Source organism: Psammomys obesus, unplaced genomic scaffold (assembly GCF_907164565.1).
Source record: "Psammomys obesus unplaced genomic scaffold, mPsaObe1.curated_primary_1811, whole genome shotgun sequence".
In the NCBI taxonomy this organism is placed as follows: domain Eukaryota; kingdom Metazoa; phylum Chordata; class Mammalia; order Rodentia; family Muridae; genus Psammomys; species Psammomys obesus.
Window position 1 is genome coordinate 19138279 of NW_026596166.1, and position 12803 is coordinate 19151081.

A 12803-nucleotide genomic window follows, 5' to 3' on the forward strand; every position below is an offset into this window, starting at 1 on the left:
GTTCCAGTATGGGATGTACTGTAAAAGGCTCAGTTTGGACACCATATGAGTGTGGCTTTATTTGTGTTTGTAAATCTCACAGATAATGCATTTCTACATATTCTGGTGTTAACGTAGATGTGTGTTCTTTTCTATTTACTCTGAAATTTTGAAACATTGGAGAAAAAGACCACGACCATGACCAGGTTATTGAATTTATCTTTTTTTCATCTTTATGAAAGCCAAAGCCAATGTACACTATTTTAATCTCTTCATTCTGCTCATTTTCTTATGGTCCTTTATGAGAGAGAGACTCCTCATCACTTTGTATCTTACATGAAGCAAGCAGCTGCCATAAGTGAGTTCAAATGGTTGTGTCCCCCTCCTTTAGATATAGTTACACCCTAAAGAAAAAAAAATTCTACTATTATTAAGCAATTTGAAATTCCTTAAGATTTTTACCTCAGGTATAAAGAAGATTTATTATTAAAACATATTAGTTCTTATAAAAAATTCACACCACCATTCAGGCTTGAAGTAAAAGGCATTCCCCCAAATAAGGCAATGTGCAAATTGTGTCATAGTAAAACATTTATTTGTTAAAGTGATATAGATTATTCAAGATTCTACAGTCTGTTAAATCATGGATGGCAATGTAGGATGGATCGATACAGAACTTGATGCCAATGAAGGCTTCGTTCTCTTTCCTTTCTTAAAAAAAATATTTGTAGATCAGAAGAAAAAAATTTGGTTTTAAAAGGGGATGAACCATGGTGTGAGGGAGCCATGTCACTGCGTCAGAGACGTCCTCACTTTGGCTCCCACGAGCAATTCCTTCTGGGACAGCAGTTCAACAATCCGCCGTTGTGAACTGAAACATTTTCAAACTTTATCCGGTAAAAATATCAGGGGCAACTGTTCTCGGAAGAGAGGGAAGTGGTGCTCTTCATATTGACTCCAGCCTCTGCAATAAAAGAAAGGAAAGGAAACACAAAACCGGTAAGATCGTGTTGCAGAAATTCTAAAGCTGTTGAACTGCAAAACCCAGGCTGAAGTCTCCTGACACCATGTACAGGACATGGCAGAGACATCCACATCAGTGTGGAAGACACTACTTCATCATTGCCTTGCCAAGCCACAGAAAAAGATGATGTAGCCAGTCCCAATGAAAATAGATAGCTAGGGTCAGATAGGAAGGGAGGAGGACCTCTCCTATCAGTGGATTAGGGGAGGGGCATAGGAGCAGAAAAGAGAGGGAGGGTGAGTCTGGGAGAAGAGGGAGGGGTCTGTAAACTGTAATAAATAATAAATCACTAAAAAGTTAGCAAATATGTAAAAATTATCATCCATTTAAAAAGCAGATTGAAGTGCATAAAGCCTCCATATTTATTTGTGTGAAACCTAAACCGTAAACCAGAATTTGCCCTTACTTCATTTTTCCTACACCCCAGGCAAAAATTAAAATATTGTAATCATTGATTCATGCCATTTGTTATAATATATGCCTCTGATGCTTTTTTTTTTTTTAACATGGGCATCCTTGATCAAATTTCTTCAGCATTTCTAAAACTTACAGGATCTTCTATGCTTTAAATTCTGCAGAGATTTGTATCATTAACATTTCAATAGATTTAGGTATGCCCTTAATGATAATGAAGAATATTGTTCATTTTTGCTATTTACATTCATACTTGCATAGGGCCTGGCCAACACAGAGCCAAACGGCATTCTACAATGGATTGTAGGGATGCTCAATGAGGTTCCACTCTTCCTTGAGAAGCTGTTGGCGGGTAATGATTTTCTCTGGGGAAGCGTTTTGAATTTTCTTCATTTTTGTATATGTGTGTGTATTTGTTTGTTTGTTTGTTTTCAACTGAAATGTTGTCCCTAATTCAGTTAATAAGGCCCCTTTTATACTCATTTAAACAAGCCTAATAAAATTCAACAAGCATAAAAATGAAAAAGATGGGGGAACAGAGGAGAGAAAAGAGGTGTTTAGGTCATCAGGATTGGGAGGGGATAAGGAAGCAAAATGGAAGTGGAAACAGTTGTGGAACATCTTGAGTATCCATGAAATTGGCAGACACTTAAGGAAACGTAAAGAAATTATTTCAAAATAATTAATATTCTACATTTGTGAATTATTTGAGGGCACAATTAACTTTTAGGTTGTTATACTGTGCAAGAAACACTAACCTATATTCCTTGATACAGTTTGATCATATATTTAAAACCAATGCTTAGGAGCTTTCATGTATTTTCTTTTATTCAATGTATGTTCTTTCATTCCTTCAGCCTTAAGTACTCAAAAATATTATATCTCAAATATTGTCAACCGTGGAATTTTTAAACATTTCCTAAATCCATGAAGACTGAGAATCTATTTGTACTGAAGCATAAATATTTTATCCTGATGTGGTAAAATGCTTAAATAAATGTGTCCAAAATAATGCATTAAACCACTAAAGATTGCTAAAGGACCAGTAGGTACCCTACTTATAAAATGACATTAATTATCTGAGGATCTACTTATATGCATATACTATTTTCATATACATTTTACTAATACATGATCTATAAGCCTATGATAAAAGCTCATTAAAATATGTTATTTCTATCATTTAGATCACCTCAGGATCATAGCATAATACATACTGGTAAAATCGATTAACAAAATTTTTGTTTCTGCTCATATTCAACTTGTATATTTTGTTTTATAAAAATTAAGATGCAATTATACCAAAATTTGAGTTAAAAATTAATAAAGGAAAACTCACAATATTTCAAGAAGAAAAGAATAGATTGTTTATTGATTAAATAAATGAAATTCCTGGGGTCAGAATAATCAGGCAATGGACAAAATTTAACACAGAAAAGATGTAATGTAGAACAGATAGGGACAAATACCATTCTTAACAATGTGAAAATGTAAAGGAAAAAAATGCCATCTAGTACAATAGAAAGGGGATTTCAATAGTTTGTATAAAATTCCTGTATCAGTGTCTGTATTCTGAGTGTTATTAAATGATATTAAAATTTTCTTTGGAGTTGTGCTGATCTCTAAAAAAAGGAGATAATTCTTAAAAGTAATCTGAAGACCACAGAGTTCTATTCTTTTCTAATTTGGTAAATTGTCCAAATATTTCCAAATTGCATGAGGATAGTTTATGACAAAAATAAGCTAAATATCTTAGTAGTATGTGATTTGTCTACTGTGATCATTCCAAAATACAAACAAGCAAGTAAAAGACAACAAAGACACTCACACACGCATACACATGCACACATTAAGAGAATTTACATAGTAAGCAAAAGCTATTCAGAATCCAAACTGCACTCTTCTCACTTAAAGAAACAGCTGACTGCAGGTAAAATATTCTTTATATGAAATTAAAAAAAGGGCACACAGTCATAGGATAAATCTGATTTTTTTCATAGATTGGTTATAACTAAGGATAGTTTCATATCAAGCTCATTTATGTTTCACATCCTTATACAGAAAGCTAATAGAAACTGTTTCTTTAGAACAATTGTACTAATTTCATAGAGTCCATTCGTAGAGAAGTTATAACAAAATCAAAAGCACCTTGTCTGATAATAAAATACAATAAAGTAGGTCAAATTTAAGTAGAAATATGACAATGATTTTAAGGATGGTATAAGATAGTACAGACTACGGCTCACTTCCTATGAGGACATGTGCACACAATCAGAGAAAGCCTACGTATGTTTACAATTGTGAGTAGTCAAGACATTCTTCCCACTCATTCACAGCATTTCAGTATCAGTGTACGAAAGACCACCCACTTCTGGGCACACCGCTCCTTTCTTACATGTTAAAACGGGCATCCTTTGCTTTACTGGGCTACTTTTAAGGATACAAATAGCTGTTAATTATCTCAGTTGCCCTAGTTATCATCAAAAAACTAATGAACCACTTCACTCCCCTTTGTCCTTGCATCATCTTTGTGTAATTATATCCCTATAATCGTATTACACAATCATTTTATGTGATTCATTGAAATATTTTAGGCTTCCTGTATTTCCACATTTATTCAGGAGGGTCCTTAAAAAACAAACAAACAGAACAGTGAATTTTGTGGAACAAAATTCTGTTTCAAACATTCTCTGTGTGATAAATTCCCCTTATTAGGTGCTTCAGTATGACATCCCTAGCTGTGGATTTGTGCTGAAAGGCTATTCTCTGTGCTGGGCCCTTCACATGCAAACAATAGAGCACAAACACTGAAAAATGGCATGTGAGAAAGAGTGGGGGATCACAGCTCTTGATCCTGCAGACCACTGTGGAAATGAAAGGCCTCAAATAGCCAGAAATAATTTAAATGTTCCAAGAATGCATGCAGGGGTGTCATACAGCAACTTAAAACCTTATGTATAAATGGAATGAAAACTGTATAGTGAGTGAATAAGATTTTGACACTGATTTGACAAACATTTTTCTTTTTGCATGTAAATTTTCTTGGTCATGACTATAGAAAAGGCATAGCAGAAAAATATGGCAAATCAAGTATATCTAAGACATTAAGGTATTAGGTTTTATTTCTTAAAAATATTAAAGAAAAATTCATCACCAGGAATTTTAATATAACTATTATTATTATTGTTGTTGTTTATAATTTACTCATTTTGTATTTTGGTTGTAGTCTCCCTCTCTTATCTCCTCCCAATTCCATCCTCCCTCTGACCTCCCCCATCCTTCTCCCCAGGTCCACTATAGGGGAAGTCTGCCTCCCCTACTATCTGACCCTGACCTATCAGGTCTCATCAGGACTTTCTGGATCCTCCTCCTAGGTGGGCAGGGCAGGTCACTAGCCAGGGGGAAGTGACCAAAAAACAGGCAATGGAGTTCATGTCATAGACTGCCCCTGCTCCCCTTATTAGGAAACCAACCTGGAGACTTTGTGGCCTATGGGCTAGTTCTTCAAACAGAAGACTAAGAAATAAATCCACACACCTACAGACACTTGATTTTAGACAAAGCCAAACCATACAATGAAAAAAAAATACTGTCTTCAATAAAGCCTGCTGGTCTTTTTGGATGTCTACATGTAGAAAAATGCAAATAAATCCTTATTTATCACCCTGCACAAAAAGAAAGTCCAAGTGGATCAAAGACCTAAACATAAAACCAGACACTCCAAATCTGTTAGAAGACAAAGTGGGGAAGAGCCATGAACTCATTTTCATTCGGGACAACTTCCTGAACAGAACACCAACAGCTTAGGTTCTAAGATCAATAATCTTTCATGAAACTGAAAAGCTTCTGTAAAGCATCATCATAAATTTTAAAGACTGATATATTCCATCATTTCCCCCCCACTCAACTGGAAAACATACAGCCCCCAAAAAAATCCCTAGTAAAAGACATAACTACATGATATTATGGATTGCTGTAGTATGTATATTGGTGGTAAATAGTAGCTGACATATATTTACATTTTGTTTTAATCACATGTTCAAATTTTCTAGTAAGAGCACTAAGTTCTGTGCGATGAAAAGTCATTGCTAATAATTTTATGAATTTATGACATTGGCAGAATTTTATTTTTTGTAGCTGTACAAGGACTATCCAAAGTAAGGGCAAAGGTTAACTTCTAAATTCTGCTTCTAAAGATGGAACAAAATAGTCATGGCAATGGGTAATGCCCTTTGATTGTGTTTTGGAAGTTATACTTGGCATTTGAATATGTTGTGGGTATTCGCTCTTCTGTGTAGCATCACATTGAACAGATATCACTTTGAAATATTTCAGATAGAGTAATAACCTGCACCTAATCGGATACTTAAGCTATACCTTAATGTTTAGGTCAGCTGAATGCCCAAAAACCAACAATAAATTAAATTTTAAAGATGAGAGAAAGACAGGAAGACAAATAGAGAAAGGAGAACAATAGAGAAGAAAGGAGAGAAGAGATTGAGAAAGGGGAGGCTAGAGGAGGAGAACTCAGGGAATGATAGAGACAGCGTAGAGAGCAGGGGAAGGTAAACTGAGAGAAATGATGTAGAGAGACAAGGCATCCTCTGTGGGCCAGCTCCAGTTGTAGCATCTGGACATGCTGAAGTTCTTGGTTTCTATTGACCCATTTGGTTCCTTAAGACACTCGAGAATGGAGTCAAGGAAGAAAAATACATAGAAATGTATGCTCTCATTTAGGGGTGGAATTTATTGGGGAAAATATGACAAATTGAGAAAATTAGCATTCTTAATATATATAATGCTAAAAGGAGCAAAAGATACCTTCGATATAGAAAGCATGCAGGGGTTTTTTTTTCCAATTTTTTAAAAGCTTTCCCCCTTGTTGGCAACTTCAAGCAAATGGCTGACACTTCCAGCTGTTTGAACAGATTGCTTCAGTGCTCCTCCATTCTGGAAACACACTTTCTGATCCAATTAAAATGCAGAAATAAAATTCTCATTTGAAAATTCAAAAAAAAAAAAAAAGCTCTCAAGAAGAGTAATTTGTGGCTGCCAAAAACAATGCTTCAAATAAGGGGTGTGTAGCCTTCACTGTAAAATGTCTTCATTCATTTTATATACCAGTGTAAAACTTCATCTTTTCTGAATAAGGAAAAATGTATCATCTCAAACAAAAGTCGGACAAGGATGAGAGACATGGCTGAATATGTCCTTACAAAGACCGGTGTCAGGCATGGATCAGTACGTTCATTCTGAGATATCTATGTGTACAGAATAGTTTTAAAAGTGATTTGAATCAGGAATGACTGTGAGAGTTGCTCCAGTCACACTAGCAGCAGAATTAGAGCTGCCTTTCATACCAACAACATTTATATTCATCAGACTCGTTTTGAAAATTCACTCTACCCAAGCAAACTACAGTAGGTACTGCTAAGCACTCCACATAATAGACAATCTCAAAAGAGGGCATTAGGATGTCAAAAGTTAGAAACCTCATAGACACAGTAGCAAATCTCTCTGGTATTTGAAGTAAATACCTGTTAATAAGTTTCTCACCTGTGTTTCCTGGACATTCTGGTCAACGTTAGTCAGCAAAGCATCTGGGAATGAGATTTTCAATGTCATGAACAGTTCTTTACTTGTTTTGTTCTTTAAGATAAGGCCCTAATATCCTATTCGCTTTATTTTTGCTGAACAATCACGTGTAAAATGACAATTAGCTTTTTAAATTTTTTTTATAGTTTTCTGTAGCTATTTTATAAATTTAGTACTATAAGAGTTTAATTTTCAAATATATATTTCTGGAATGCAAACCAATGTCTCCTAACGTACGGTCAATGTAGTTCAATGACACAGTCAGATTTCTTTTTTACATTATCCCAGAATTAGCATTTCAACTGGTGAGCTGCCTTCAAAAAACATAGAAACTACAGAGCTCGAAGTAGGAAACAGAATTCACCCATACTTACCACACAGCTATAAAAAAAATAGTAACTATTATGCTAACATACAGTCTTCAACTACTCTTATGCCTTCCGTTTCTAAATAAAAGTGCACAAATAAGATATGGCATGAATATACATCCATTTGCCAACAAATGTGCAATATCTTGACACAATTCTGACTGGACATATTCCATTTCTTTGAAAAAAACATGTTCATATGAAAATACTATTAATAATTTGGAAGTGAGAAAGGTTAAGGATCTGTAAGGATAGTTGTCAGATTTTATAATATGTTAGAAATGGGTGAAATATTAATTTATTTTTATATATAAAATCACCTAGCACAAACACTTATTTGAATTTACAGTACTCCCTGAAGATTAGTATCCTCATAAATGTTACAGAGAGAAAAATAGAAAATTTGATTATGGTAGAGTCAAATATATTTCATAATTTCAATTTATTCAAATACTCATTTACTGGTAAGATATGGAGCCGAACTGTATCAATTGCATAATGTAGGTGTTAAATGAGATGAGGTGTGTAATCATACTTCAAATCAAGTATATTAAAAAAGAATGTAAAACAAAAGCTTCATGGTTTTTATATTTGTAAGCATAATGTTCATCATTTTGAGAAGAAAGATGAAATGAGCTTGTAAATTGAACATAATTAGAAAACTCAAATGACAAAGGCATATTAGAAAGTGTGCATTTTGACTGTTGTCTTAAAATGTTAGATATAGTTTGGAACCATTTCTTTGATACTCCTTTAAAATTTGATTATCTTTAAGTAATTGCCAAGTTATTAATTTGAATAGCATAAAATATAATTTTAGCTAATTTTTTTTCTAGAATTCAGTATATGTATAGACGTATATCTATTTATAAGTAAACCTATACAAATATACAATATGCCTATATATTCAATATTTACTTTATCTCTTTAGCATTTACTTTGAAACAGGTGAACATAGCCAGAGCAATTACTTATCATTTCTTTCGTTATAACAAGTTGCAAATTTTGATAAAGTATCAAAGGCATTTAAATTACCACCATGATATCATTTAATACTTTAGCACACTTCCAGTTATAACTGCTAATGTCAGTCCCACTTGTGATGAATCCATATTGCTAGGATGGCTAAGTCATAGAAACATAGTAACAGAACTTTTTATTTTGTGTAGACTTTTGTTCTGCTAAAAGCAATTATTTTCTCTGAAAAACAATGAAAAGAAATACAAAACTCACAGTGCTTATAAAATGGCTGAGGGAAATCATTTGTTTACTTTTTTTGTCTATAGAACTGAGTAATTTTGAGGGCTGGTCTTTGAAAATGGTATAAAAATCTTGTTGAGTTTGATTAGATTTTTTTCTTTATGCATCTTGATGACATTGCATTTTCTTTTAAAATTTTACTTGTTTGTTTTATATGTAGACATGTACACACATGAGTGAAAGAATGTGTACTGTATGCTTCTAGAACCCTGAAGAAGTAAGAAGAATTGTTGGGTCCCCTGTAACTGGAGCTATAGAAAGTTGTAAACCACCAGGTGGGTACTAGGAACTGAGCCCAGGTCATCTGCAAGAATAGTAAGCACACTTAAGCTCTAAGCTATCTCTCCAGGCCCTTCATGACATATTTCTTACCCATAAAATACATTCAACACCATTTGCCACTTGCATTATACAGTTTATAATCATTGTTATTGTATTATTATTATTGATGCAATAATAGTACTCTCATTAGCAACTAAGAAGAAAAGCATGGTTCTTTCCCATCCAACCCTACTGAAATCTTTACCCTAAATATTTTCCTGGCTCACACAGAAGCAAACAAGGCTAAGGGCGGCTCACCTGACAAAAAGCATTCCAAGGAAGGAAAAAGAATGGTCCTCACTTGTCTGATGAATGAGCATGCCTCACTTACCCTTTCAAACTGCGGCTGTAAATCATGGAGGACAAGAAAACAACACACTCCTGTTTGCTGCCTTCTTTGAGAAAAGTACAGTTTACATTTAAAAGAAACCTGCAGTATTTTTATGTCTACAGAATTTTTAAGTATTTGTATTTTCTTAAAAAAAAGCTTTCTTAAGTTTTCACCTAAACATAAACTGAGTGAAAATTTTAAAATTTAGGAAACAGGTGCCAATTAATTGATGATATTTTTCTGATTGTTTTAATTTCTAAGTAAAAGTTAGATTTCTTTAATTAAAGTAAATAAAGTGAATGAATAATATTCTTAGCCAGCACCTTATGAATGTTGAAAAAAGTGGGAAATGAACGCTATTAAAGTATTGAAAGTGAATTATTTCAGAGAATGTGCAAATATTTTTCTGAATAAAATTTGGGTTACTAAATAACACAGAATACTTTAAATTATATTGTAAAACTTTGTCAAACAAGATCTTAGAAGCAGGTGAAAGCAATTGTTTTCATGCAGTAACTAGTAAGATCTGTTTTGATTCCTTTAATTTTGGGAGGAAATTTAGAAGAAATAAATTGTACAGTGTCATGGTTACTGATTCCCACACCAAATTTAGACTGTTTTATACAGTAGATTTATATATTGATCAAGTTGGAGGTCCCAAATATAACAATTATCAAAAAAAAAAAAAACAACCCTACTATTTCCTAGAATACTGAGGTAACTTTGAAAACTAGATTCCTCCTCTATGATACCACTTGAATTATGGTTTGGTATTTCTAACTCAAGAAACAATTATCCAAAAAGAACAAAAAATATTTTAGAGAGGGTTCCATAATGCTTGATCTATACATTCAAATAAATATTGAAAATACCTTGATAGCCATGAGAGCTTATATATAATTTTTTGCATATAACAAACTGATAATGTTATATGGCTAAAATGAAAATTAAATAATTAAGAAAAATAAAATAAAATAATGCATATGTTCTGCCTATAGTCAGAAACAATAAAAAGGAAATTTTATGTTCAGATCACAAATATATGTCAGGTTAGGTAAAGAATGTACTACATTGCAAGAGGAAACACAAGGAGAACACAGCCTGTCTGCTTGGTGAGGTAACATAATTTCTGCACCACAATCATTGTGATGCTAATTAGTCAAAACCTTTATTAGTCTTAATAATAATACCTTCATTCCTATAAATACTCGTGTATTTACCTGTGCATTTTTCAGTCAATCAACTAAACATCTATTCTGTATCAGACATTAAAATAAATAGCATCAATTATCTTCAAAAGTAAAACTTCCATCATCTAAACACAAATGAATACCAAATGACTTTCTTGTTAGGCTACATCTTGAAATATAAACTTTTTAAAGACTAAAACACAGGCTTAGATATTTGTGTTTAAGAGATAAGTACACAAGAATTTGGTAAATATACTTGATAAATCTCGATAAAAATATTAAAAAGTCAATTGTTTTAATAGCATCAGTCAAAAATCAAATGGTTCTATGTAACACACTTTAAGTGTTTATGAGAAGTGAAATTCCCAAGATTTCAGGAGAGGCATAAGCAGGATAATCATTTCTAAAAGCAAAGCAACTATAAAATCAGGGTTTCTCAGTTGTATATAGCAGGCGTGCAGAGTTGCTTGCTCTGTTTGATCTCAAGGTCTTCCTGTCCTTCACAACCATCTCTTTATGAAAACTAGAAAATTTTCGCCCATTCAAGAGTTTATTATGATGTTGTCAAATCTTAGAATGGGAAGATGAATGTGCTGTTGTCATTCACTGCCTCCTTAGAAATTATGTGATCTGTGTGAACTCAGAATACATAGTTGGAATTAGACATTATGGTTGTAAGTGTTGAAAGTCACTCCACTTTGAGAGGTGCTTTACTTTCATGAACTAAGACCACCTAGGCGTCCTTATGTGTCTCCAAGGAGTATCTATAGGAGCAGTGGAGGAGGATTGGGCTTTGACTAGCAAAAAGCAAATTCTCCCAAAGGAAGCAAGAAAGATAAGGGATTTAGAGAACATAAGTGAGCCCACTGTGCAATCTCTTAAAATAAAATTATAAAGACTGGCATTAAAGTCATCTCCAATCACTTCAGTCTTATCGCACTAATAGCATCAAGAGAAAGCACATATGATAAGATGCACATGTTTCAAATTAAATTTAATTGAACATTTTAGATTGAATTAATTATTTTTTCACATTGATTTAAAATTAATTGTCTGGGCAACAATGAAGCTAGTGATGTGAGAGCCTGAAGTTTAGCTTTAAACCATGGCTGAGTAGTGTGAGTTAGCATACTGTCATTTTGAGGTAGAGGTAGTGGTGCAAATGGGTGATCCTACAATGTGGGGAGTGGGGCCCAGAGGATGTGGGGGACTTTCTTGACTACAGAGTGGGTTTGAGGGCAGCTTGGGATACAGGAGACCTTGTGTCCATGCCAAGTAGAGGATGTAAGTGTTCACATAGTAAAAAGCCTCACAACAAAATGAAAGTAAAATTGAGAAGGAAAATAAAAATAAAACCATGAATATCATTTCTTAAGAAGTTCATAGAAATATACATCTATGAATCATGACTTCAATGAATCTCCAAGAATGTTTTATCAAGTAAACATATAGCTAATTCTATATTCTACTTTAAAATAATGCATGCCCACTATGCTGAATGATTTATGATTACATTCATCACAGTCTTGTTTAAAATTGTATTTACTTTAAAGTACAAACATTCAGAGGCAGAGTTATAATAAATAAGAGAAAAAAATGTCATTCCAGTGAATTAACAATGATTTTTCTACCATTTGTTAATGTGATGAGTCTTCTTTTAGAAGTTTTTATTTCTCTTGGTGATAAAAGCAAACACCTATTTGTAAAAACAGATTTACATTCTTCTCTGATTCTTTTACTTGTATTAAAAATTATAATACACATTCATTCAGTAGTTGTGCATGAAATAAATATGATCATCTTTATATTTCTGTGGTTCAGCATATATGATACATGTAAAATGAATTTCATTTTATTTTATTTTTCACTGAAAAGTCTCAGTTATGAAAGAGAAGTAGCTTCAAACAATTTTAGCACCAGAATGAAGCAAGACTATTGTTTAGAAGGTTACTTACTTTAGCTTCCCAGGAATGCTTAATTTGAATAACAAATTTAAACTTGAGTTGTTCTTTACAAGATTGCCACTGAAAGCAATACAGTGCCTTCCTTGAAATATATCAATTATTCACAGACTTCTCTTTAAATTACAATAAACCTAATTGTTATGTGAGACATTTCCTGTGATAGGAATTTACATTTAAAATTGCTATTTATTTTGTGAGGATGGGGATGAGGGTGAGTCTATCATGGCTGTCAGAGGACAAATGAGGACATTTGTACTTTCCATTTTTGATTCCCAAATGGAAACTAAGAGGTCAGGCTTTCAGGCTTGGCAGGCTTGCTGCTTTTACAGGCTGCCATATCTCTTGGCCTTGTGATCA

At 33.4% G+C, this 12803-nt stretch overlaps 1 protein-coding gene across 2 annotated transcripts in view; it reads right to left on the bottom strand.

Annotated features, from left to right (window-relative positions):
- Nucleotides 1-562: 562 nt before the first annotated feature.
- The window catches only part of Lrfn5 (leucine rich repeat and fibronectin type III domain containing 5), a 321290-nt gene continuing 309049 nt past the window's right edge, over nt 563-12803 (bottom strand). The window contains exons 5-6 of one of the 2 annotated variants that reach the window (XM_055595430.1): nt 6974-7017; nt 851-943 (exon numbers count right to left, since the gene is read on the bottom strand). In XM_055595430.1, the coding sequence (XP_055451405.1) occupies nt 926-943; nt 6974-7017 (62 nt within the window). In that variant the 3' untranslated portion in view covers nt 851-925. Of the gene's footprint in view, nt 944-6973; nt 7018-12803 lie in introns of both variants that reach the window. The other variant, XM_055595431.1, reaches the window with a different exon arrangement.